General features: G+C 56.0%; 1 protein-coding gene across 6 annotated transcripts; it reads left to right on the plus strand.

The window, feature by feature from the left end:
- Gpsm1 (G-protein signaling modulator 1) lies at positions 1–26915 on the plus strand. 6 transcript variants are annotated; one of them, XM_087648321.1, is made up of 14 exons: positions 1–189; positions 7376–7597; positions 8403–8538; positions 8715–8857; positions 9250–9373; positions 9619–9734; positions 10201–10356; positions 11095–11203; positions 12189–12312; positions 18530–18600; positions 19278–19457; positions 23269–23425; positions 23833–24041; positions 24754–26913. In XM_087648321.1, exons 1-14 carry the CDS (start codon positions 122–124, stop codon positions 24952–24954), a joined length of 2016 nt encoding a protein of 671 aa, XP_087504447.1. In that variant the 5' UTR covers positions 1–121; the 3' UTR covers positions 24955–26913.
- The last annotated feature ends 209 nt before the right edge of the window (positions 26916–27124 follow it).

Genomic DNA, 27124 nt, shown 5'->3' on the forward strand with positions numbered 1-27124 from the left:
ACTTCCTCGGCGTCTCGCGCGGACGCGCGGACAGGCGGACGGACGCGCGGACAGGCGGGCAGATCGGCAGTCGGACGGCCGCAGCGCGGGGCGGTGCTCCTGCTCGGCGCGTCCCCGACTCATGGCGAGCCCGGCCCCGCCCGCGGCCGAGGAGCTCCCGGGCCCAGCCGCCAGGCGCCTCTACTCCAGGTAGTTCGAGGACCGGGATGGGGACGGGGACCTAAACGGCGGACGCGGGCGGGAGGCTGCCGGCCCAGAACAAAGGCTGCAGCGGCGACGCGCAACGTGGCCGGGGACGCGCCTCCCTGGATCTGCGTAGGGAGCGGTGGGGGCGCGGGGCCCTAAGATCGGCCCCGCGGCAGAGGGGCTGGGGCTGGGTTCTGCCTGCAACCGTGTCCGGGTGCCAGAAGGGCTTACGGGGCGGGCACTCCACCACTCGGCTCTGCGGGACTCTGAGTAGCATGGATGTCAGTCTTCGTTATTTGGAGTTCTCTTCTCTAGCCCGATACTGCTACGATCCGGTGCTGGTGTAGCATGGCCATGACCCAAGCTGTCATGATGGGGCCCTGCCTTCACTAGCTATCCCCAGCCCTAGGCTAGAAGGAGCTGGGCCTGAGCCAGGCAGGTGGGTGTGTGCCTCCCTACAAAGGCATCTGCCTTCCAGGCAGGTTCACAGGTGATCCAGCGGTCTGCGTTGTGTGCCCACGCCCACTGGGAATGACGGGATAGCCCTGTCCCTGGCTCCATGCCTCCCTGGTGACTCCTGCCTGATGAGGGTGTTCCCCAGTGTGATGCTGGTCGCAGAAGTGGACCAGTGCTGTCAGTTCACTCTGGCCTCAGGCTGAGCTGGAAGGGCCTGAGTGCTGGGTAGTTGTCATCAGCCCCAAAGGAAGGCCCAGCGCTTCTGACTCCCACCTCTTCTAACCTTCCCCAATCTACCCCAGGTGAGGTGGTTCATCGGCTAGCCAAGCACTGCCTAGTACCCCCCAAAGAGCAAAATGAGGGCTTGGTGCCTGATGAACAGAGCCCTTGCCCTCCTGTTCTACTCTACTGTAGCGCAGAGACAGTGTTCCCATTGTGTGATGTTGAAGATCACGCCTGGCCTCACACTGTCTCCCAGTTCTGGTGCCGGGGTCAGAGGTTTGCTAGCAGCTTCTTCCTGGAGTCCCCTGAGAACAAAGGCTGTGTGGGGTCGAATTTACCTCAGGACCAGTCACTTGTGAGAAGGAGGTGTCTACTAGGCAGATTGCAGCGTGTGGTGTGTGTGTGTGTGTGTGTGTGTGTGTGTGTGTGTGTGTGTGTGAGAGAGAGAGAGAGAGAGAGAGAGAGAGAGAGAGAGAGAGAGGTGGACATTCAGAACACCGGTCTCCAAGCTCTGTCAGTTGCTCCAAGTTCCCCCTTGAGGTGACTCACTAGGCAGAGTGCTGGCCCCTGTGTAGCCCTCACTGGTTAGGAACTGTATTCAGGATGCTGGTTGAGGCCCTGTGCTCAGCCTGGCATCCCTCCAAGCTGAAACCCAAGCTGAGCTCAGAGGGTTGAGCTAGGACCAGATTTAAGTTGAGCAGCCAAGAGGCTTCCCACAGGGCCTTCCAGGAGGCCCATGAGCTATTTGGCCTCCACCTATTGGGTCCCAGCCAGGTCCCGGACAGCCAGTTCCCTGGCTTCGTTAGGCTTGGCAGATGTGAAGTACCTGAAGCATTTTGACGCAGGTATTAGGGTTCAGAGATGAAAAGTCTGCACCGTCAAGCCCAGCAACCTGTGGCCACTGGGACTGAAGAAGAAATCCAAGCATGTGCTGTCCCCTTGTGAACCTGTGTGTGCATGGAAGCTTGCCTGCTGCCATGGGAGAATTGTGGCGGCCTAGGTGTGTGGGGGGCCAAGCGGAACTGCATCCATTTGATCTAAGAATGCCTGTGGTGTTTCTGGGCTGACACGGGATGTCTTGGCGGGAGCCGTTCTCTGTGTCACCCATCGTCCGCGAGCATTCCCATTCCTCCTGGCGTCTGACTGAGAGGGTTTGATATGTATCAAATGGGTCTGGGAAGCTGAGAAGAGCCACAGATTTGTCCCTGAACTACCAGCTCCTCATAGAGTGCAGAGAGGGGCTGGCTCAGGAAGGCAGGAACACTGGGAGGGATGGGGTAGAGTGGAGAGTGTCTCTATGGGGAATCCCCGGTCCACTGGCACCGGGGCCAGAACAGGGGCTTGGGGACAAGTAGCTGGGAAGTCCTTACAATGTCCTCTTCTGGCCCTCCCAGCCCCACGAGGAAGAGGCTAAGTCCTGAGTGAAGCTGGGAAGGGAGGGTTAGCAGGAAACCCATCTGGAGTGGCCTTACAAAAGGTGCACCTCAGGTCGGGGCTACTGGTGCCCAGGCATGGCAAGGCCTCTGCAGCCACATGACCAAACAATGCTGGTCCCCTACCTAACTATCTCTTTCTGTGTCCTCTCCTCAGCACTGTCCCAGACAGGACCAGTTCCCCAGGTATCCCTGCAAACTTGACCTTATTTAGGCTCTGAAGCTGTTATCCTCTCCTTTCCAGCAGCTTCTACTGCCTACCCTCCCTCTACCCCTCCCCCACTCTTTCTGTGTGTGTCCCCCTTCCCCTGCCTGCTGAGGGAATGTCGGTATAACTTCTTCCTATGAGATGCTGGACAGTAGGGGGCTGGAACAGCTGTGAGCAAGGGTCTCTCAAGCCTTTGGCCAGAGGCCAGTGCCAGGTGACTGCTCTGCAGAGAAGGAGGCAGGCAGAGATTCAGGGTGCTAGACATGGAGTGCTAAGGAGCCAGCTCGTGTGGGTCCCAGAGGACACCAAGAGTCGTAAGGGAACACACAGTGAGATCAGGAGGCTATGAGCAGAATGTGGCTGGCCACTAGGGAGTCACCTACTGCTTCGGTGACTGGGTTGTGGCGGACAGTGCCTGGGTCCTGGTTCTTAAGTTCTTGGCCTCTGTAAGGGGAGTGGCACAGAGCTGTGGTCCTTTTGAAGTGGCTCCGTAGGTGACATGGCTTGGAGTCAGGACCTCAGTGTGGAGGTGGGTCAGCTGGGTGGGCAGTGCCTTCCGCTTTGGTGAGGTGAAGGGTCACTGTTTACCTGCTCAGCAGTAGGTCTGTCTGGCCAGGTGACAAATCCCAGGCCGAGACTTGCTCACTTCCAGAGTTGGAGTGGTATGGCCAGTGGGAGACACTAAGCTCTAGACTCAAGATAAATTTGATTTCGAGCCTCAAGAGTAGTATTTCAGGTCACCCTCAGAGTGACCTGAACAGGTCTTTCAGAGGCCTGAGCATTTGTTCAAATGACTGTACCCCCTGGGCATAGGGACACATTGACAGGTGACAGGTAGACAACACCTTACAGTCCTGCAGAGATGACTTGGGGAACAGAGGTTCCGGAACTTCTCAGCTCAGCCGCATCAGACTGGCTGCCCCCAGAGGGCAGGGGAGTGTAGAAAGCAAAGTAGGGGTGTTGATGGGAGGCAGGCAGGCCTGAAAGAGCACCCCTGGGGGTTCCAGGCTATACTGATGCTCTTAGCCAGGGTGTGCAGAGTGCAGCCCACATAGCCCTAGAGCAGGAAGGAAGTTATCTAGGGCCTAGAAGTCTCCACTCGCCCTGGAGTTGCTACCTCTGAAAAGAGCCCAAAGTAGTCTCAGCTCCTGTGGCTGCAGCCACACTCACCCTGTTCTCATCGCAGGACTCCATAGCCCAAAGACATGTAGCCTGGTGATGTGTGTGTGTGTGTGTGTGTGTGTGTGTGTGTGTGTGTGTGTCCTGTCATGGGGGGGAGGGGGAATGAGGCCAAATGGGGCAGTGTCCGGGAAAAGGCCTCTGAGAAGCCACCAGTGCACTGCCCTCACACACTGGATCAGGCCCTGACTCTGTGGTCCTCTGTCCATCAGAGGACATTGGTAGCTCCTCTCTACTCTGGGGGTCTCTTACTTTGCCCTGGAAGGGCTACAGAGGTGGGTGGGACCTTAGAAGTTACAGGAAGAGCCCAGCTGTGCTGGGATCAGCCTCCACAGACCCTGTATGGCCCTGCACCCTGCTTAGAGCTGGAATCTGGAGCTTACCTTGAAGAGCTGCTTGAGTGTGTCGTGGGCAGGAGTCCTGCAAGGTGAGGAGGACTCTGTGCTCCAGGTCAGTGCAGTTGCCTGGGCCAGGGTCCAGGGCAGACCAAAGGGCAGCGGCTGGAGAGAGTGAAGCGGTCAAGTACCAATGTTGTTGGAATCCTAACTGCCCAGCACTAGGACAGGTGCACCTGTCACACCAGGTGGGGAGCAGAGCCGGACTGGGAGGTCCTCATCCCTGCCTTTTGCTCACCACCAATGTTGCCAGCGCCTGGCATATCCAGTTCTAGCACTCCTGAAGCCCCTGGGTCCTGGGTCTGAGCTGTATAAAAGTTTGCTGAGGGATTGGTTCTCTGCTCCCTGCCCAGCCCCCAAGGAGGACAGAAGGTCAGCAGAGGATTATCTTAGGCTCCCTACCCCACCCCCTCTGCCATCAGCATTCATCCAGCCAGCCTGAGCTGCCCTTGATCCACGTTATACCCTGGGACAGACGGAGGGACTGTTAGAGAGCTGGGGTCTCCTATAGCCCAGCCTTAAGGTCCTGAGATTGGCGCATCCCCTGGGACTACGCCTAGAGCCCTGTGATGCTGGCCTCTGCCATGGAGGGCCAGCCTCTGGCCCTGAGCTTGGCAGAGAAGGCTGTGTGCAAGGTGGTGTATGGTGCCCCTCGCCCTCGCCCGTTGCTGCTGCCTGTGGGCCTGGAGCTGTGGCTGTATGTGCAGAAGATGCGTAACCTCCAGAGAAAGAGGTGGGGATCAGGCAGGTATCAGGCTTCAAGGCCGGGTGCCTGGGTGGCTCCATTCATGATTTGGGAGTGTCTTGGAGTTGGGGAGGGACAGGAACCTGCAGAGAAAGGGGTTGACAAGCAGGTGACAGGTGTCAGAGATGGGTGTCTGGCATGATTCAGGGATGTCTTGTGGGAAAAAGACTCCTTGTGTCATGGCCTAAGTCAGTTCCCCGTCTGGTACAGAGTAACCATCACAACAATGTCCCTTCTGGAATATTCTCCAGGGCTTCTCCCCACTCCTCTCCCAAACCTTTGCTCTTTGGGTGTCAGCTCTCTGGTCTAGGAGGAGGGTAGGGTAGGAAGACAGTTCCCACTGATCAATAGTATTTCCATGTAACAGATACTCCTATGCAGTCATCTAGGAGAACGACAAAGCTGAGACGCATCTGGCTGCTCAGAAACCACGGGGCAGGGACTGATAGGCCTTAATTAAGAAGCCAGAACTTGGCATTGGCCACAGGAGAGATGTCTTGTGGCCAGTTGCCACAGTAACCATGGCCCTCGTGGCCAACGTGGCATCTGATGGCCTTTCCCAGAGGGCTTGGTAAGGTGGCTGTCCAGGACTCCAGCAGGTATGGATGGGAATTCCTGGTCTCAAGGTCACAAGCCTTGCCCTGACCCTTGAGAGGCCACGTGGTTCTGCTGGTCTCTGGAGGAAACAGAGAAGTGGAGGGAATCCCTGAGCCCTAGTCCAACAAGAAGTCCATTCTCCCTGATGCGAGTGTGTTTCTAATGTCCGGAACACCCTTCTCAGTGATTATGTTCTGTTTTTACAACATCTCACCAAAGCCCCTTCAAATGCTGTGCCTGGGTCTCAGCTCTGGTTAGGAATGTCTGGACTGTGTGTCTAGAAGGGACAGGTCTTCACAGCCTCCCTCTGGCAGTCAGACCAGTAGACCCAGAGAATGATACTCACACTGAAGCAGGGTCCCAACTGGGCACAGCATGGGGGGCGGTGGAGTGAGCTGACCTGGTGATAGCCAGAGATGCCGTAGCAAGACAAGCCCAGGCTGTAGCATGACTGTAGGTACCAGAAGCCTGAGAGGCAGGTGGGAGACAAGCTCCTGCCCACCTATCCTGAGAATTCATGTTCCATTTCCTGGGGAGATCGAAGGCAGGCATCACAGCTCCTTAGACATGGTCTTAATGGTGTCAGAAGAGAAAGGTGGGGCAGCCAGTGGTTGGCTTCTGGGAATCAGGAACATTTTCAGTGCTGCAGAAAAGAAGTTGTCGGTGCTGTGGGGACACCAAGGGCATTGGACGCCATGGCCTGGTTCCAAGCTTGTTGGCTGTGTGGGCACCTGGGCACAGGGAGGATGGGACTTTGCCCAGCGCAATGCTCCGAGCCCAGGGATGCAGACACCTGGGCAGCTTCTCAGGGGTCCTTCGGCTCCACCATCTTGGGGAAGTTCAAAATGCTCCATTGATAACACAGAACACAGAGAGGTGTGGCTTTGTGGTTTGTGTCAAAGAACTTTTGCTTAAAATGCTTAGCATCTCTGTCCTTGTTTTTTTTTTTTTTTACCCCTTCCCTGAATACTCTGGATAGTTGACTGATCCTCATGACACAGAGGCTGAGCCAGTGTCTTAGACAACTAGGCATTTGATGCTGACTTTAAAAGTATTCAGTCAGGGACTGGAGAGATGGCTCAGCGGTTAAGAGCACCCGACTGCTCTTCCAGAGCTCATGAGTTCAATTCCCAGCAACCACATGGTGGCTCACAACCATCTGTAAAGAGATCTGATGCCCTCTTCTGGTGTGTCTGAAAACAGCTACAGTGTACTTATATATAATAAATGAATAAATCTTTAAAAAAAAAGTATTCAGTCAGAGCTGGGCCCAATGCTGTATGTCTGTTATTCTAGTTTCTGGGAAGGCCAAGGCAAGAGAATTGCTTGGGCCAGCAACGTAGAGACCCTGACTCAAACAGTGAAGAGAAAAATGACAGGTTGGTCTGAAACGGAAGCAGGGGCAGCCTGCTCAAGTCCCCAGGCCAGGAGTGCAGGAGCAGCATAGGATGGGGACTTTGTAGATGGTGAGGGGCTTTTCAGGGTCTGAGGAAGGGACTTCTCATACATAGTTTTCCACAAGGGTATCTCCACTTGTCAGCACAGCCCAAGGAGCTTATAACTACGGATGAAACCTTCAGAGCAAGGCTGCTCTTGGTTCCTGGTGGTGAGGGATAGATATTAAGGTAGGGATTTCTGGGTAGTGGTGACTCATGCCTTTAATCCCAGTACTTGGGAAGCAGGGGCACGTGGAGCTCTGAGTTTGAGGCCAGCCTGGTCTGCAGAGTGAGTTCTAGGGCAGCCAGGGCTACACAGAGAGACCCTGTTCAGAAAAAAACAAAAACAAAAGGCAAAGGTGAGCTGTTGGATCCAGTATCTGCCCTGAGGCATGAACTCCCGGCCAGCATTATCTGTGAACACAGCTGTGACGGGCCACAGCTGCTGAGGGACATGGTCTCTATTGCTACCACAGTGTGTGCCAAGGGGTGGCCCATGATATCCCTTCTCTGCTCAGGATGGAGGCCTCCTGTCTGGAGCTGGCACTGGAAGGTGAGCGGCTGTGCAAGGCGGGGGACTTCAAGGCAGGTGTGGCCTTCTTTGAGGCTGCCGTGCAGGTGGGCACTGAGGACCTGAAGACACTGAGTGCTATCTACAGCCAGCTGGGCAATGCCTACTTCTACCTGAAGGAGTATGCCAGGGCCCTGCAGTTCCACAAACATGACTTGCTGCTGGCACGGTAAGTACTGGTGGGTTGTGACCTGATGGCAGTGGCCTGGTCCCCTGCGTGTGGAGTCCCCCTGCCCTTGAGGAGAGCTCAGCAGGAGGGTCTGGCCTGGGAGGGGGAATCTGTGGATCCCTTAGAAAAGTCAGTGTTCAGGTTAAGATATATGTGTGTGTTGTCTTCATGTGTATATGTATGCAATTGTATGTGTGTGTTTGCCTGCGTGTGTGTGTGTGTGTGTGTGTGTGTGTGTGTGAACGTGTGTCTGTCCATGTGTCTGTCTAGCTTTCGGTGACTCTTTCTCCCTGACATTATGTATCTACCACCCATAGCTGTACCACTTGGGTTCGGGCTACTCTTGCCATCTTCTCTGGTCTTACTCTGGGGGCCCCCTGTCTCCCTGTGAACTCTAACTCCTTGGAGGTTTGTGGTCTCCCCTCCTCAAATACCCTTCTCAAATTTCCCACCATTCCTGAGTTTCTATCTTGATGTCTCCACTCCTATCTAGCCTTTGACTCTTGGTTCCTACTGTGTCCTACAGGGCCTCCCTCTCGCTCCACATCCAACCCAGCTTCTTACTAGGCCTCAGAGCCATCCTGACTGCCTAGATAGGGGGCAGAATTCTCCCGGCCCTGACCGTGCTGGGGACCCCACCCACCCGCTTTCCCTGTCCTCAGCACGCAGTACAGTCTGATGCTGGTGGCTCACCTGTGCGTGTGTAGCTACCTTTGCACGTCCGGTCTTTCTCTTCTGAGCTTCTCTGGCTCAACTCAGGGTCCAGCTAAACCCAACTGGCTCCTTCCTCCTTCCTGCCCTCCAGGACCATTGGCGACCGCATGGGGGAAGCCAAGGCCAGTGGGAACCTGGGCAACACACTCAAGGTCCTGGGCCGATTCGATGAGGCAATTGTCTGTTGCCAGCGACACTTGGACATTGCCCAGGAGCAGGGGGACAAGGTGAGAGTGGTTGGACCCTTGGATGGGGGTGTAGAGGGCAGAGGGTAGAGCTGGATTTGCACTTCCTTGGGACTCAGCAGGCCCGGGGACTAGAGCGTATCTCCTGCATGTACACCTTGGAGGGAGTTCCCTGAGGGACTATAGAACATGCCTCTATACCTCACTGCTGCCTACAGGTTGGGGAAGCGAGAGCACTCTACAACATTGGAAATGTGTACCATGCCAAGGGCAAACAGCTATCCTGGAACGCTGCACAGGACCCTGGGCACCTGCCACCTGATGTCCGTGAGACACTGCACAGGGCCTCTGAGTTCTATGAGTGAGTGAGTGGGGTGGGCTGGCACCACGGGGTGAGGGCTTATGGGGCTGGTCTGGGCTGAATGCCCCTGCATTCCTTAAATACTTCTTGAGCCAGTGCGTGCTTGGTGAAGAACTGGGCAGGATCCCAGGCACAAATCACCCTTACATATAGATAGCCCTACTGCTCTGTGACCACTCTTCCCCTCACACACACTTGTCATGGATGGTAGGCTTTGACCAAACTTCCAGCCCTGAGGCTCCGATGTCATTTGAGCCAAGGAACCCATTCCAAGCAACGGTGGTTGGCATTCTCCCAGGCAGAGCCACTTACTACTTCTGCCTCAGGAGGAAGCTATGTAGCCACTTCCTGATGCCAGGAAGGACACAGCTCTAAAAGACTTGGTCCCTTAGGAGGAACCTGTCCTTGGTGAAGGAGCTAGGCGATCGGGCAGCCCAGGGCAGAGCCTATGGCAACCTGGGTAACACCCACTACCTGCTGGGGAACTTCACAGAAGCTACAACCTTCCACAAAGAGGTGAGCTGGGCCTGGGTGCTGGGGTGGGGATGCTACAACAGGAAGGCTTAAGATCACCCCCTCAACAGCACAGCAGCCGGAGAGCCACTGAGCCCCCTGCTCCTGTTGTGTTTGGTCTTGTGGTCCCTGTCTGCTCCCCTGGACACTCAGAATCAATCTGGCACCGTGGGTCGGGAGGCATCCCTCACCGTGTTCCTAGGGTTGCAGGGCTATGTGATGATGTCAGGGTTTGGATCTGTCTGCAGCGCCTGGCCATTGCTAAGGAGTTTGGAGACAAGGCAGCTGAGAGGAGAGCCTACAGCAACTTGGGCAATGCTCACATCTTCCTGGGGCGCTTTGATGTGGCTGCTGAACATTACAAGTGAGCAGGGGAGACAGCCCCGGGGTGCTGAGCACCAGGTTACAGAGATGCCGCTCCCATGGTGCATTCCCAGGAGTGGGAAAACCCTGGCTGCCCCGAAGAAGGCCGGCACCTGAAGCTCATGGGCGTCCCTGACCTGTCACCGTTCTTAGTCAGCTGCTTCCTGGGTAGAGAGAGGGCTGGCCACTAGATGGAGCAGGAAAGTCAGGATTAGGCCTGTTGTGGGGCCCGCGTGCTCATCTCACAGTTCTGAGGTGTGGACACTAAGTCTTGGGTCCCTGTGAAGTATCATCGGCTCAGAGTGGTTAGTGATATTAGCCAAGGTCACAGTTAGCCAGCCCCTTCCCCAGTGGGAACCATGTACCCGCTTGCATCCGGTGCTGTGAATTAAGTGCAGCGGCCATGGGAAGATTAGCGTTCCTGAGGAAGGAGAGATGTTGCTGACTGACTCTCCCATTCTGCACAGGAAGACGCTGCAGCTGTCTCGGCAGCTCCGGGACCAGGCCGTGGAAGCACAGGCTTGCTACAGTCTGGGGAACACCTACACACTGCTGCAGGACTACGAGCGGGCTGCTGAGTACCACCTGCGGCACCTTGTCATTGCCCAGGAGCTGGCTGATAGGTGTGTGAGAACACGGCCTTGGCTGGGACTACCTTACAGTGACAGCCCGGGTAGGAGTACCCGCTCCCCTACGGACCACAGCATGCATGATCAGAGCAGCCTCCCACCCTAGGCCCTCAGCCAATCCCTCAGTGGGAACCAATTTAAGTAAATAGGTAGGTTAAAGGCCTGAAGGGGCCAGTGGCCTCCAACTCTGGAATAGCCTTCTGTGTAGATCTGTTTGGAGCAGGGTTCCAGAGCCACAGACCTGTGGTATGATGGGAGGTATCCTACAAGAACTGTTCTGTCCTTGGGGCTTCCGTGGGAGGGGCAGGTAATGGAAGTGTCCTGGAACGAGGTAGAGATGGTGGGAATAGCAACAGGAACAGCTACACGTCCCTGAGAGCACATTCACTTGGGACCTGGGTGAGGGAGCATGGACAAGCTGCTGGGAGGCACCTGCTGGCCACTAGGGGGCGATCCAGGCCTTGAGGAACGGTACACACTTGCTGGACCCTGAGGGCCCAACTGGCCCCAGGGTAAGCTGGTAACAGGCTTAGGTTCATCAAGTTTCTTTCCACAACAAAGCACAAAAGTGTGGTTGGTCGGCATGTCTCCCTCAAGGGGTGGGGTGGACCAGGGAGCACCATGGCAAGCACGGTGCTGTTGGTACATTATGTACCAGGCTTGGGAGAGGGTCAGGGACTTGGGGCAGTCGACAGTCCTGGAAGGCAGGTGTGATCGTCTAACCATCCACAGGGTGGGAGAGGGCCGAGCTTGCTGGAGCCTGGGGAACGCCTACGTGTCCATGGGGAGCCCCGCACAGGCCTTGACCTTTGCCAAAAAACATCTGCAGATCTCCCAGGAGGTAAGCTGGGCCCACTCCCCCAGGTCTGTGCTGGCCTCAGCAGCTCATCATCTTCCTTGTGCTTGTTCCCCACAGCCCTTTCTGAACACGCTACCTAAGAGGACAGTTCCCACTTGTGTGTATCAGAGGCAGTTGAGGGGAACAAGGATCTGTTTTCCACTTAGAATGCTGGTGTCCCCTGTGTGGATTCCCTCCTCCAGTCCCTGTGGAACTGGTCCATGTTGGGTATCAGGGATGCCGGGAGTAACCTCTTAGAGGTGGACCAGGGAGCCATGTTGGGTATCAGGGATGCTGGGAGTAATCAGGGAGACAGGTTCTCTTGCCCAGGCATACCCAGGGACATCTCTCTAGGAAGCCGAGTGGTTCCTCCTGCAATGGACAGTGCAGGGACATCCCAGAGAAATGTGGCCTCCCTAACTAAGGGTGCCCCTCAAGCCCCTACAGCATCAAAAGGGGCTTCTTAGGCACCCAGGTTCATGTATGAGGACAGGATGGTCCAGAGCAGGAGACTCTGTCTGAAGATCCACAGGGGACTGGCCCCACATCTCTATGAGTCCAAACAGAGGTCTCCGAAGACTTCTGAGCTTCGTGATTCCCTGTATTCCTCATGTTGGGTTTATACTCAAAAGGGTCCCACTGGTGGAGCCTTATTACTGGGAACCTGAGGCTGGCAGGCCTCAGAAGACAGGTCCCTATGGTTGAGACAAGCTTAGTCCAAGACAAGGCCAGGCTGACCACTTTCAGGGGTTTCCCAAGACTCTGAGCACTTCTGGGATGGACTAGAGGCCGTCCAGAACATCTAGGGATAGACCCTCAGAGTCAAGTTCTGGTAGTGAAGAACTGGCTGTCTGTGAAATCCAAGGGTCTGAGGTTAGCCCAGGCTGTCCAGCAGGCTAAGGATGGTGTGCTGGAATCCTGTCACCAACACTCAGCATAGTCCCAAGCCTAACTCACCCCACCCCCACCCCACCCCCACTTGCTTCAGATTGGAGACCGAAATGGAGAGCTCACGGCCCGCATGAATATTGCTCACCTGCAGCTGGCACTGGGCCGGCTGACTAGCCCTGCGGCGGCAGAGAAGCCAGATCTGGCTGGCTATGAGGCACAAGGTGAGTTGTGGTTCTGGGGGCTGGGCTGGGCTTCCTCGTGTTTCTAGCCTCAGCATGAGGTACAGTCAGGTCTGAGCAGAGATATGGCAAGAGAGAAACTCAGGGGGAAGACAGAGGGTTATATCAACAGGACTGGCCCTTGGTTCAGGGCACAGGGTGAGTCTCCCAGAAAGGGAGCCACTAACAGCCACTCAGTAAGAGAAGAGGCTATACCCAATCTGAGCACCGGCTCTTCCCACCCTTGCTCCAAGCTGGGGAGAGACCGCAGTGGGAGTAGAGACAGGTGGACCCAGAATTGCATTGCAGTGTGATGTGGGAGAGACAAGGTGTCCAGAGTGTTGGGCCACAGATGGACCCCACTGGGGTATATCAGGGACCAGGGATATTTTAGTTACTGTTCTATCGCTGTGAAGAGACACCATGACCAAGGCAACTCTTAGGGAAAAAAGCATTTAATTGGGAGCTTATGTAATAGTTTCAGTGGTTTGGTCCATTATCATAATGGCGGGGAGTATGGTGACAGGCAGGAAGGCATGGTACTGGGGAAGCACCTAAGAGTGTACATCTGACCCAAAAGTTACAGGAAGAGAGAAAAAAAATGGGCTTGCATGGGCTTTGGAAACCTGAAGCTCACTCTCAGTGCCACACCTCCTCCAACAAGGCCACACCCCCTTCAACAAGGCCACACCCCTCCAAGGCCACACCTCCTCCAACAAGGCCACCCTTCTTAATCTTTCCTAGACAATTCCACTATCAGGGATACAAATGTGTCCATGAGGGCCATTCTTGTTCAAACCACCACAAAGGACAGCTGAAAGGTGGGGCCAGAATGATAGGTCATAGGGTAGTAACACCAGTGGCAGAGGGCTGGTGGTCAGTTATTCATACCCTTGAGAGAAAGAGACGCTGGTCTCCTAGAGCCCCTCCCTCCCATGATCCTAATTTACCACAGGACTGCTGGTAAGAAGACAGAAAATGACACCTTCCTAAGCAGCCCGGCAGGCAGCGCCCATCATCATACTCTGGGGAAGGGGCTGTCGTCTGGGAAGCTGGAGGGCGTCTGAGAGGCTGGAGGGAGCCGGTCAGTACCTGCCTGGAGTACTAATCAGGCTGAGGCACTTCAGTGACCTCATTCAGACTGCTGACTGTCCCCATGCGGGTCAGACCCATAGTGAATGAATAAGAGGACAGAATGTTCCCCACAGAGCAAATACATTAGTACGTACATAGGAGGGGCTGAGTGGATGCAGGGTGTCATGCTGACTTGGCTTCTTGAGGCCCATAAGGCTCTAAGAGGAAGCGAGCGTCATCAGGGAGCCCAGCCAGCTGCCCCCTGCTTATCATTGAGTTTGCCAAGAATGGAGCCCCAGCTCCTCGTGAGTTTTTCCAGGAGCGCCCACCGACTCCAGCCTCTTAGGCCATTCAGAAGGGACACTTCCTACCATGAGAACCCCTGGTTCCTCAAGCCTGGAATTTCTCAGTATGACCTGGCCTGGATAATAAGGCTGGGGACAGAGGGGAGGAGCAAAGGCTTCTGGGACCCTTAGCCACTCGGTGCGGCAAGAGATACAGTGGCTAATGTGTGGGATGGGGTTGCACAGGCTGTGGTTTCCCAGGGTAGATAGATCTGTACAAAGCCTCTAGCACAGCCCTCAGCCCCCGTAGCCTGAGCAGAGCTGGCCAGCTTCTGGAAAGATTCCCACAGAGGCGGCCAGCTCCTCATCCTAACTGAACCTCCAAGCTAAGCGAAAAGGGGGGGTAAGTCACAAGTAAATGGTGAGGGACAAGGCAGCTCTGTCCTCCCCACGTTGGCTCCTCTGCTCTGCCTTGCATGCCAGACCCTTCCCAGCTGGGGCCCCCGGAAGCCACCTCCCCGCAGGGCTTCTTGTGTCCAACGGCTGGGTCCTGGATGCTGGGAAATAGTCTGTCCAAGGAGGACATCGGGGAGAGGGCTCTGCTACCCTGAATTTCTGGGATGCAGTTGCTGAAGGCAGGCCGGCACTGTGAGAGTCTGAGTGGTCCTGAGGGAGCCCCCTACTCAGGTGAGCCAGGAGTGTACAGGATCGGGAAGCAGGGAGAGAACTGGGCTTGGCTGAGGCAGTTGAGATGGGCTGGGCCCGCCTCCTGTGGACTGTCCGGAGCTAGGCTAGGCAGGTGCACATCCAGAGTCAGTGAGAGTGGTTCTGGTACAGGGGGCTAGGCGGGCACCCCAAAGAGCACACACCCAGAAGGGTTGGGGATGGATGGCCTCCTGGGGTTAGGGAATTCGTTCTGCCTGGGCCAGAGGGAAGTCAGAGCCAGAGAGCATGGCATTCCGTTGTTGGGCTCAGTCTGGTACGATATTTACATGAGGCTGTGGCCTGTGGGACTTCAGGACAAGGTACTCATTGATGGCTTGAAAGAGTGGGAGTGGTTTGAGTGGGCAGCAGGCAGAACCATGTATGTGGGCGTTGGGCAGGGAGTGCTGTGTGTTTTGTAGAGTGGTACTTGGAGCATGGTGGGCATTGTAGGTGTGATGGTGACTTGAGGCAGGGCAAAGGCACAGTCTTGTTTTTTATTTCGTTTGTATGTTTTTCTGATTTGATCGGTGTAAACAAGGGACTCTTGTGCAGGAGGATAGATCCTGACAGCCGGAGGCCTTACCTCCCCTTGGTGGTGCATTCTCAGTCAATAAAGCAGCAGCAGACTGTGTTCTAGTCAGTGGGGATTCTACCCTGCCCTCTGCTTCCCCTGCGCAGTCTCTCTGGTCGTGTGGCTGTCTGAGACCCTGATATACGGCACACTTGTGCCGTGCGTAGGCTGTAGTAGTACAAGGAGCATGCAGGCAGTTTCTGTTTGCCCTTTGAGGAACATGCAAGGGAGAAGGGATGCTAGCCTTGGCTAGTCCTGGCTAGCCCTGCCAGACTTGATGGGCCTGGGTTAAACCGCCCCCTTCCCAGTGACAAAATATAAGCCCTCTGCTCTGATGGTCTGCAGTCCTTCTCATCCTTTGGGCTCAGTATTGCAGTATCAGCCTAGGGCAGCTCCCTGAGGTCCTGTGTCCTACAGGCCTTTCTTCACCTCTGGGTCAGGGATATGCTTGGCATGGTGTCTGAGGGGAGGTGTAGGCTGTGGGCTCTACAGCCCTGGCCCTGTCTGCTGCAGTCCCCATACCTCAGTGCCCTATCCAGGAGGAGGGTTCACTAATAGTGCTGAGGGTGACAGGCGGGCAACCGGCCTGAGTGCTGAGCCTCCTATGCAGAAGTGTCTGCCGCTGTTGGGGGCCCTGTGGAGGGCCTTATGGGCCTGCAGACCCAGTAGAGGGGAGATCTGTAGGTCTATCCAGGAGCTCACTGTACTTCTAGCATGGAGAAGGGACTAAAAGGACAGGCGAGGGACTGACACAGGGAGAAAGGGGCCAGTGTCTAGATCTGTATAGTTAAGACTACCAGTAAGAGCCACCATGAACTCTGGATGCATTGGAGCGAGGACTGGACGAGGAACACTCGTGGGTTTGGATGGTCCCCCTCAGACGTAAAGGACAGGGGCCTCCACGAGACAGTGACCATCCACCTTGGGCAGATAGGCATAATGGAGAAGTGTCCAGATCTTGTACTGTAGGCAGGAAGCTGAAGGAGGGGTCAAGGTCTGAGGCCTCAGTGGGTGTGGCTCAGCCGAGGAGGCATGGTCATTTGCACTGGCCTGACCTGACTTTTGACTCTAGACAGAGGATCCATTCATTTAACTGGGCTCAGCAGGCTTCCCGCCCTGTCTGTCTGTGCACAAGGAGGTGCCCTTCCCGAGCCAGCTTGTAGGCTCTGGTTCAGAAAGACTGCTTGGGCCCTCTCTGCTCTCCAGAGGACACATCTAGTAGTTCAGTGAGTACACGTCGGGGACCTGGAACATGGCTTCATGCTTTGTGTGTCTTCATTCTTTTTGCCTTAGGGTTTCTCTTCTAAGCTGGGCACTGAGTGGGCATTAAGTGGCCTGTGGCCCATGACTGCTGTAGCTGGGACTGACTGTGGCTATGGTGACCCTGTGTCAAGGGCAGGAGAGACAGCAGGCAGGGCCCTCCTGGGTGCTCAGAGCCATACCTCTGTGTGTGTGTGTGTGTGTGTGTGTGTGTGCGCGTGTGCATGTGTGTGTGGTGTGAGTGTGTATGGTGTGTGTGTGTTGATATGTGTGTGTGTGTTGGGATGTGTGTGTGTGTGTGGTGTGAGTGTGTATGGTGTGTGTGTGTGTTGGGATGTGTGTGTGTGTGGTGTGAGTGTGTATGGTGTGTGTGTGTGGTGTGAGTGTGTATGGTGTGTATGTGTGTGGTGTGAGTATGTATGGTGTGTGTGTGTGGTGTGTGTATGGTGTGTGTGTGTGGTGTGAGTGTGTATGGTGTGTGTGTGTGGTGTGAGTGTGTATGGTGTGTGTGTGTGGTGTGAGTGTGTATGGTATGTGTGTGGTGTGTGTGGTGTGAGTGTGTATGGTGTGTGTGTGTGTGTGTGTGTGTGTGTGTGTGTGTGTGTGTGTGTTGGGACTGGTTTGTGGCCTCCCTGTTGGGTCCCTCCGTAGTCCCTGGGTGCAGTCCTCATATCCCTCCAGATTGCTTTTCCCCCTGGGATGTTTTATTTCTGAACCACTTAGGACACAAGTCTGTCTCCCTCAAATGTGCCAGCTTGGACAGGGGAGAGTCAGTCATGCCCTTCTGATGGCTTTTCCTGTCTCGCTGGGTCTTCTATCTTCTGTATTCTCTCACTTAGGTCTACAGCCATCCTGTTAAAGGCCTGTGGGACCTGCTGGAGCCCTGGGCTTGCCTGCCACTCATACATTCCTGTCCATTTTATTTTATTTTATTTTAGAGAATGTGGCTTCAGACTCCCTCTGTAGCCAAGGCTGATCTTGAATCTGCTGCTCTCGTGAGTGCAGTGCTAGCCAGATTGTCCTGTAAGGCAACAATGGATAGGTCACGGGTATTGGCCAGTTTGCCATGAGCATGGTGGGCATTGTAGGTATGATGGTGGCCAGTACCTGTCCACTGCTGGTGTTCACTCAATAGTCCTAGAGGGCGAGCCCTGCAGGACAGTGTTTGCCAGTGCCAGGCTCTCCCCTCAGTGTACTTTTTTGCCTCACAAGCCCTGCCTCGGATATGTATACACTGTATGATGTGGTCCCGAACCGTAGGCACCCAGTACCTGTGGGGGACTGGTGACCCAATGAGAGGTGGGAATGGTGGCAGCCAGCAGTCCCTTGGAGAACTGGTGCACCAGGGACAGGAAGAGGCTGGGTCTTCAAATCACCAGGCACACTCCATTCCCCACTCCTGTCATACCTCCTCGGGGGCTGGGGACGACAGTCCTTTCCCAAGGGTGCCCCTGTATGGTCTCTTCACAGCTTGGTTCCATCCTGAATTGTCCATTTGTGGCTGGCTGGCCTGGCTTTGCTCTGGGTACAGACTACCTGGCTGACTCTCCCAGGACCTAGGTCCTACAGGTGGTCAGAGCAGCTACCAAAGCTGGGCTCACTTCCTAGGAGGGGACCTGGGGACCAGGGTAGAATTGCTTCCCCAGCCAGCTGACAATGAAGGCCAGGGACCCTTAGGGCTGGTGGTGGCACTGAGCAGTCTGTGTCCTGGGGGCCAACTGTGTTTGTGGAGTTGGGGGCTGACGACATATCTCCTGTGGTAGCCCAGGACTCAGTTCAAACCATCTGAGGTTGCTCAGAGTCCAGAGTTCCCTATGGCGGGACTGACCTGAGCCATGCACCATGTCACTGCTACTCCAGCCTGGGTGGTCCACAGTGAGCCTCATCGACCCAGAGGTTCCTCCCTGCCCCGTCCTCATGTGGGTTCAGGGGATAGGATGGGCGCAGATCAGGTGTGGCCTCATGGAGAGGATCCTAGGAGTATGGTGGCTGACTTCCAGGCGGAAGGACCGGTGCCAGCTAAGATGACAGGAAGTATAGGGCAGGGCTTGGCAGAGAATCAGTCCCATTAGGGTGGTGGGGGACACCACCAAAGCTAGCGCTCCTCGGGGTCAGATCTCTCCTTGTTCCTTGCCTGGCTTATCTAGTGCCCACAGTGACTCTGGACACTCAGAGAGAGGCTGCATTTTCCCCTCACAAGAGGCTATGTATGAACTCCAGCCCTGTGTCCCTACTGCTGTGTCCTTGGCCTCCCAGATCTCTTGCTTGGCTAGTGGCCTCAGAGCTCAAGGTCAGCAGTGGGCCGATGGGCTGTGATCTCTTCCAGGAGCAAGACCCAAAAGGACACAGAGGCTGAGTGCGGAGACCTGGGACCTGCTGCGGCTCCCCCTGGACCGGGTGAGCTGGGGATGGAAGCTGGCGGCTGGGGACTGAGAACAGATGGCAGGAGAGACACAGTCAGCATGTGGACTCTAGGCTAATGAGCCTAATGTGCAGTATTTGCTGAGCTGTCAGTACTCTTTGGGTCCTGTCCCCTGGGAGATAAATGTCCCTCCCCTCAGCAGCCTGAGGCCCTACAGGAACCTGTTTGTCACCATTCCACCATGAGGTGGTCTTATTAAACTCTGGCATGAACCTTCCCCTGGGTGACATGCCCTGGACTCTGGGGGGAGGGGGTGGAGAACAGCTGTTATTGTTGGAGTAGTTGGTGGGTTTTGGCAAACCCCAAATGGGGTGGGGGGACTCTAGTGTGGGTGTTGTGTGGCCCTAGGCAGTATCTTAGACTCTCTGATCTTCTAGTAGTAAATAGTCTTTGGAACATAACATGGGTTCAAGGTCAGGGGCACCTGTGGTCATCTATGTTGCCTAGCACTGGAAGGCTGACATTTAAGGAAGTTGGCACCGCTCGAATGTCTGGCTGGCTTTGTTTTGTGCCCTCTGGACTTCGTATTCCTTCTGAGACTGAGTGCCTTCTGTGTGTATCCATGAAGTTGGGGCGGCTGGGCCACATGCTGAGAGGGGACTTTGGTTTTAAATTACCATAGCCCATGTCCAACCTGCCTTTCCCTCTCCAGGAGCAAAATGGAGAGACCCACCACACAGGGGACTGGAGGGGTCCAAGCAGGGACTCGCTTCCTCTCCCCATGAGGAGCAGGAAGTACCAGGAAGGTCCAGATGCCATTGAGAGGAGACCCCGGGAGGGTAGCCACTCTCCACTGGACAGTGCTGATGTAAGGGTACAGGTGCCTCGCACGGTAGGTGCTCCTGAGTTGAGGGAACAGTTGTGAGCATGACTACGACGGCCTTTCTTCCCTCTCTGCCTATCCAGCCTGGAGGCAAGGCCAGGGTGATCTGTGCCTAAGGGAGCAGAGTTGTCAGCTACTGGGCCTCCACTTAGCCTTGTGTGTCCAGGCACTCCAAGGGTGGTGCAGCTCAGGAGTCCTCACAGGCAGCCTTCCTGCATGGAGGCTCTGCCTCTGTGTGGACTTCAGTTTCCATCTTGTCTCTCGTCTTCAGGTGACTCTGTCCTAGGCCCTTTCATGGCCTTCCTGGGACCCTTGAGACCTGCCCAAGCTAAGGAGCCAGGCTACACAGCCTACTCCAGATATACATTCCACATCTCAGCAGGCGCTTTCGGGGTTCCAGAGTGGCTGAGTACAGGCCCAGACAGGGACTCCTGAGAAGTGGAACAGCCAGTAGCTCCTCAGTGTGTCTCAGTCTAAGAGGCCTTCTGGGGAGTCTCCTGAGTTGCAAAGTGATGGCCCTGAGCGGAGGGATGTGAGGGGTGGCTGGAGATGGATGGGAAGGCCCCAAGCTCGCCCACAGAGCAGGGCCTAAGGGATGAGCATCAGTACTTGGGGCAGGAGAGTGTGAGAGGGGGCACATGCTCACCTGTGGGGCATGGCGTCGTGTGGAGGGCATGCTGGGTACACTGCAGACCCAGTATGGAAAGGACGGCAGAGAGCTAGCATCTGCCCAGAGTTCTGACAGGTTTGGGCAGTGGGGTACCACCTACTCTACCTGGGTTTAGCATCCTGATTAAAGCTAGACTGCAAACTGGGTAAGGAGTTGGTGTGGACCAGCAGGGACCCACTGCATAGCCTGGAAACTCAGACTTCCTGGAGGCACTGGGCTTTCCTGAAATAGTAGACTGTGTAGCTCAATGGCCAGATAAAAGACTGGTGGCCAGTGGGTGGAGGGTGGGGCCTGCCAGAGATCCAGAGAAAGAGTCTGTATTTAGGCGTAAGAGTCTCTGTGCTGGGCACTGAGGTCCTGAGGCTCTAGGAAGTGGCACCTCACAGGCTTACATTGCCACGGGCTCAGGTGGCCCGTGCCGCATACGCCTTGGTTATTCTTAGTGCCTGGAGCCCACCCTTCCTGCCAGGGCGGCTGCCTCCAGTCCCAATCCAGCCCACTTATTCCTATCACAGGGAGCTAGGAAAGGAACACACAGTCTCTTATCCCTAGGCTCAGAGGAAGGTTGTGGTAGAGCCAAGAGGCCACCCTGCCAATGTCAAGGGCTACACAGGCCAGAATGAGAGACCGTCTGGGGTGGCCTCAGGAGCAAAGCTGAGAGAAGAAACTGTTCTCTAGGGGCCTAGCTTCAGCTTTGGAAGGAAGCCCAGGGGCCCAGGGGTTGGGTGGGAAAGGGCTTTCAAATAAGCTGTCCACCCCCACAGCCTTTAGCATGCCCACCCACAGGCCTCAAGGGGTGTGCTCTGTTGAGCTGGGGGAAGCCAGCTCAGTGTTTATGGAGTGAGGGTGTGAGGGAGTGTGTGTGTGTGTGTGTGTGTGTGTGTGTGTGTGTGCGCGCGCGCGCTGGAGCACTCGTGAGTTGCAGCAGCGAGGGCGTGTACCAGGAGAGCCCAGCCTTCTCCCTGGCTCCTATTTAAGCATCAGGCAAAGACCGTGGGTCCCAGCAACAGCAGTGAGGAGGCACTTGGCACTTCGGGCAGGTGGTAGCCGCTGTGCCTGGCACCTTGGCATCCTGCCTGGGCTGCACGTGGCCTGGCACCCATACAGCTCCTGATTGCTGCGGCTGGAAGGAGCCTGTGATTCTGCGTGAGTGTGGGGTCCTTGGGTATACAGTCAGCCGAGGTAGAGGTGGGCTGGCCTAGGACTGTACACTTCTCTAGGAGCTGGGCTTAACTAAAACAGAAGAGATTGCGGTTAGACATCAAGAGGAACTCAGACCCGTGGGAAAGAACCAGGACCTGAGGCAAAGGCGAGATTTGGGTGGTGGACGGGGGACAGGGAGACTCTTCACAGTCCTCACAGGACCTACACAGGGGCCTATGGTCTCAGACCTGGGATCATGTTCCTGAGGGGGTATAAGAGAGAGGGGCAGGTCAGGAAGCATAGGAAGTCCCAAGTCTCCAGCCGTATTTGATTCCACTGTATCTTGACGTCTCAGGAGTGAGGGCAAGAGGGGTCTCAGAGCAAATCCAGATCCTTTGAGAGCTTCTGTCAAGCTGGGAAGTCTGGAGCAGTGTGGGGGGTGAGGAGGTGGGGTGCGTTGCGAAGCAGACCCTTCCCGTGGTGCACTTGGACCCTGCGGGCAGGCAGCTTCATTTGAGCAGGTGTCTGCACAGAGATACCTGTGCAGCCCCTGCTGAGCCTGCAGGCTCCACTCAGCCCAAGTCTTCGTTGTCCTCTGGCCGCCAGGGCTGTCAGTGTTCTTTCCTCTCTTGCTCTGCTTTTGCTCCTGGCTCTGACAGTGTTGAGTGCCACAAAAGGACAAAAGTCCTGAAGGTCAACCTGGGGACCCGATCCAGTAGGGTCTCTTCTCTGCCCTGCGACTGCCCTGTTCCCATTGCTTCAGAATCCTGAACTCAGTCCACCAGGTCTGCTTGTATCTGTATCCCAGCTCTGTTCTTACCTTTGTGTAACCTTACGTAGGCCGTAAAACCTCGCTGTGCCTTGCACAGGGCAGTCGCAGGCATGGGATGTGCCCTGTCAGAAGGTCACTCCCAGTTATTACTTCATTGCTCTTTGTGTGGACTATGGTGGGCTGGGGGCAGGTTCCAGCTTCTCACAGCAAGTGGTTCTGGAGCCCATCTCATCCATTGCTACTCCTGGACCCCAGACCAAGCTTCTGAGGCCCAGCCTGTAGGGTAAGCAAAGCCAAGGCCCTTTTCCTCCTAGGAAGTGTCACTGAGTCTGAGAAGGCACAGCTTGCTCTAGTCACCTGATGCTTGGGGTTCATAGGACCAAACTCTCCTTTCGGAAGTTTGCAAGCCTCCCGAACCTGGACTTGGGCTTAGGACAGTCATCCCTGACCTAGACAGATCCTGCCATTCATTCAGCTCAGGAATCCAGAACCCAGAAAGTCCTTCCTCTTGAGGAAGAACTCTCAGCTGTAGGCATCTGTATACCTGCCCTCAGCTCCTATGGAGGTCTAGCTGTTGCCATTCCTGGGCAAGGCTTCAGTCACCTGGGCCCTCCCCTAGCCAGCTAACAGGGGATTTAGGGATGTTGGTATCTTTCCTCATGCACTGGTCCCCAAACAGCTGTCTTCTGAGCTTGACACTGGTCTAGGACCCATTGTGTGGCCTCTACCTCCCCCTTGGGTCTCTATGCCCTTGGAGATATGACCGATGATTCTCCCATCACTGCCTCCCGACTGACGACTGAGGTCATGCACCTAGTGACTATCCCAGCTCTGTGCTCGCAGAGGCCTGCTCACCGGACAGTGGAGGGTAACAGGATCAGGGCCAGGCACAGAGTGGAGCATGACTGACAGGACCCTCTGGGATGGAGTACAAGAGGCTTCCTGAAGATGGTGGCTTCTGACCTGGGTCAGGACAATAGTCCAGGCTTGAAGCTGGGGAGGGGAGAGGTGGCTCAGGCCAAGGTAGCAGCAGGGCAGGGAAGTGACTGAGTCTGGCTGCAGGGTAGCCGCCACAGGAGTGGAGACAGGAGACGGGGCAGGCGTGGAGGTGGTGTGTTAGTTAGGTCTTAGAAATGTATGTGGTCAGGGTGGGCAGTCCTAGGAGGCTCGTACTAGTCCTAGTACTAGGAGGCTGAGGCACAGAGGGCTGAATCGGTGTTTCCCTCCCCACCCAGGGTATCCCCAGGGCCCCGTCCTCTGACGAGGAGTGTTTCTTCGATCTGCTGAGTAAGTTCCAGAGCAGTCGTATGGATGACCAACGCTGTCCCCTGGAGGAAGGCCAGGCTGGGGCTGCTGAGGCTACAGCTGCCCCAACCCTGGAGGAGAGAGCGGGTGAGTACAGAGCCTGGGTCGGGTCCACCAGGCACACCTAGCCCTGAGCCTGGGAGCCTTCCAACAAGCAGGATAGGCTGGCTGCAAAGGGCCCCTGTCATCCAGTGCTCCTTCCTCACTTGTCCTTGAGGCTGCGTCCTGGGAAGTATGTAATTACCCCACCCTGAAGAACACGCAGTGTCGTCTATGCATCCTAGCCTTTGAGCGTGTGGGAGGCCAGAGCTTTCTCCTGTCAGCTCCTGAAGTCCTGGGAGGCAGGGGTGGGAGGCAGGGCAGGGGCAAGATGGTTAGGAGCAAGCATAGGAGATTTCTTAGGGCCATATTCCCTTTGGGGAAGGGTGGGGCAGCCCCGGATGGCAGCACCACTAGCAGCCCCCTCTCCAGCTCTCATTCTCTGCCCCTCGCAGCTCAGCCCTCTGTAACAGCTTCACCACAGACTGAAGAGTTCTTTGACCTCATTGCCAGCTCCCAGAGCCGCCGGCTGGATGACCAGAGGGCTAGCGTAGGCAGCCTGCCTGGGCTTCGCATCACCCTCAACAACGTGGGGCACCTCCGAGGCGACGGGGACCCCCAGGAGCCAGGGGATGAGTTTTTCAACATGCTTATCAAATACCAGGTGGGCCTGTGTTCAGGAGAGAATAGGTGGGGCTTCATCCAGGCAGCCTAGTGGTGGCTCCACCAGCTGCAGAAAAGACACCTAGCAGCCCCACAGCAAGCTCTGTCTTGGCTGTCTCCGGCCTTATCTGAGGGATACCTGAGGAGAGGGAGAGACCATTCCCAGATGCCCATGCTTGAAGCCCCACTTCTGCCAAGGGGCTGAGGACCTCTAGAGATAACAGCCTTAGTGCACTTTGGTGCCAGAGTTCAGCCTGGGGTTGTCAGGTCCCCAAATCCAGGGATGTCCATTCCCGGCTTCCATACCTGGGCAGAGAAAGCTGAGGGTCAAGTGGTAGCCTGGAGTTGGGAGGGAAGGAGAGGGGAAGAGCTGGGATGTTAGCAGCTGACTGTAGGAATGGGAGCAGAAATGGCTCTGAAAGAGACCATATAGCATGGGTGGACAGGTAAGATGGAGAAGGCGTGGGAAGGCAGAACCAGGGCAGGGCTACTCGTGAGTGGGCTTCACTAAATGGGATTGGGTAAGGCTGGGGTGTTTGGTCTGAGCCACCTACCCAAGGCCTGGCAGGGGGGGTAGTAAGTTCACCCTGCTGGCCAGCGCCCTCCAGCAGGAGCATGTACATGGTGGGGCTTGAGCAGACATGGGAGTGACTAGGGTCAGCATTCCACTTCTCCATTAGGCTAAGTTTCCAGATCAATGTTCATTCTCACAGAGGAGAGAGAACCACAGCAGCATCCAGACAGCCTCCTCTAAGCCAGCCCCTCCAGAGAAGCCTTACCCACTCAAATACCTGGGCCATCAGCTGCACCAGCTCCACTCCCATCTGCTTCGGGTCCTGAAGAGAAGCCAACACCTTTCAGGCCCCCCAGCCTCCACATCAGAACAGGCAGAACCTGTGGTGTCGGCTGATTGATCCAAAGGAGACCCTTGGTGGGCTTGGGGGTTTGGAGCAGTGGTGGTGATTTCCAAGCAACAAGCTCTGAGCTGCAGCCCCCAGGCCCTCCAAGTGCAGTCCGGGGCTGTGCCAGGTTTCAGGGTACTTCTAGGGGTCTAGTATCTGGATCAGCAAGTCCCAGGAGTTGGGCCTGGTGGCTGCTGACTTGTTCTACAAGCAGAATATATGACCCAGCCCTTTCTATTTATTTGGTTGGCTAGCCACACAGCTCTGGGGAAGTCTTCAGGAGATGTTGGTGAGACAGGGCTTTTAGCATTACCCCAGAATCATGGGCAAGAGGTGGCTGAAATAGGTCCCATTTGGACTACACCATTCTTCCAAGCTGGTGTTTGCTGTCCAGATTTTCAATAAGCCCATCACCCACCCAGTGCCAGAATAGGACGGTAGGTCCCCTAAAGGCCCAAGAAAAGCAAGGCCACCAACCTGCATTGTGTGTCTGCCCAGTCCTCCAGGATTGATGACCAGCGCTGTCCACCCCCTGATGTGCTGCCCCGAGGCCCCACCATGCCTGATGAGGATTTCTTCAGCCTTATCCAGAGGGTGCAGGCTAAGCGGATGGATGAGCAGCGTGTGGACCTGGCTGGGAGTCCAGACCAAGAGGCCAGTGGGCTGCCTGATCCCCGGCAGCAATGTCCGCCAGGTGCCAGCTAAGGCCTCACCCCTACAGCCAGCCATGCCCTACTCTGGACTCTGTAGGCTCACAGTTGTCCACAGTGGCCATGACCCCCCAGTAAGCCAAATCCTCCCAAGGCCATGATGGAGAGCCAGCTCAGCCCCAACCCCTTCCTCCCACTGAGCCAGATGGTGGGCACACACCCCTCAAGAACCCCCCACCCTAGGTGGTGGGCTCAGGCTAGAGCTGCTGTATGGGGGAGGGCATGCTTCTGTCCCCATATGATCCACAGCTTAACTGCAGGCCCTGCCCTGCCCTGTCCTGCCCCAGGCCGGGCCTTCAGCATGTTGGCCCCAAGCCCCGGTGCTGTCCAGAGTCTTCTCCCTCAAGCCCTGCCCTGCCAAATGTGAAATTCTGCCAACTCTCCCAAGCTCCCCAGAGGGGTTTCAAAGACTTCTGGTGGGGGCTACAGTGGCAAGGCATCTTCTGTCCCCCAGCTGGTCCTGGGACGGCTATGAAGGAGGTACACTGCTCTGCCTCACCTCCCCAGGGCAGGCCTATCCTGGTTGTGGCAGGCCTGGCTGTGCCCAACCCTGCTGTGGGAGATTGGCGGCTGTGAAGTCCAGATACCCTGACCTGATAGTCTCCAGACTTGTACTTGGCCTTTGAGAAAAGCTGGACCCCGCCTCTGGCAGCGGGAAGAGGCAAGCCTCCAAGCCAAGAGCATAGGGTCTTGTCCTAGGAGTGCTTGGCTGGCAGTGGACATTCATGAGGAATCTGCTCTGCTAGATCCTCCAGGCCTCTTGGTGAACATCTACCTTGGATTACTAGGGAGATGGTATCTTGGCTTTCTCCCCAAGGAGGGGTCCAGCTGCAATATCTGAGTTGGACATAGGGCACTATAGCTGGGGTGGAGAGACTCAGGCAGAACTGAGAACTACATCCATGAGACAGACCCTTGGGAACCGTGGTCCTATTTCTTGCCTGCAGGCACTATAGGCAGCCCTCCTGGAGGGCTCTGTACAACCTTCTAACCCAGAGCCTCTTACCCTGTAGCCTAGGAGGGAGCCAGGGCAAGGGCAACTGGGGACCCAACTTCTGAGAGAGAGAGACAACATCACTCTGAGGGCAGAAGCGGAAACCAGAGCACAGGGTCTTGGGCGGGACACGGTGGCCGCCCGCATACTTGAATGTACATGCATATTTATTGCTTACACGTGTTTGCCATGTTGTTCACGGGTCCTTTCCAACCCGAGAGGTACGTTTGTTTTGTTTTACCCAAAAATAAAAAAATCTGCCAAGTGGATGTGGCTTCTGTGGGGATTTGTCAGCCTTCCCGGGACATGGTATCAGCCTCCCTAGTGCAGCGTCTTCCAGCACAGAGGCCACCTGAGATCACGAGGGATGTCCCTGCTGCACGGGAGGCTGGGCCAGGGCATCTGCTACTCCATTCTCTGCAGAGACAGGTAGCAGAAGCCAGCGGTGTCACAGTCTTGGTGAACACTCTGGGGACAG

Source organism: Rattus norvegicus, chromosome 3, assembly GCF_021556685.1.
Source record: "Rattus norvegicus strain SHRSP/BbbUtx chromosome 3, alternate assembly SHRSP_T2T, whole genome shotgun sequence".
NCBI lineage: Eukaryota > Metazoa > Chordata > Mammalia > Rodentia > Muridae > Rattus > Rattus norvegicus.

Coding starts and splice junctions, on each gene's coding strand:
- Gpsm1 (XM_087648321.1), top strand. CDS start 122: ATGGCGAGCCCGGCCCCGCCCGCGGCCGAGGAGCTCCCGGGCCCAGCC. Junction 190..7,375: donor GCCAGGCGCCTCTACTCCAG/GTAGTTCGAGGA, acceptor TTCTCTGCTCAG/GATGGAGGCCTCCTGTCTGG. Junction 8,858..9,249: donor AGGGCCTCTGAGTTCTATGA/GTGAGTGAGTGG, acceptor TTGGTCCCTTAG/GAGGAACCTGTCCTTGGTGA.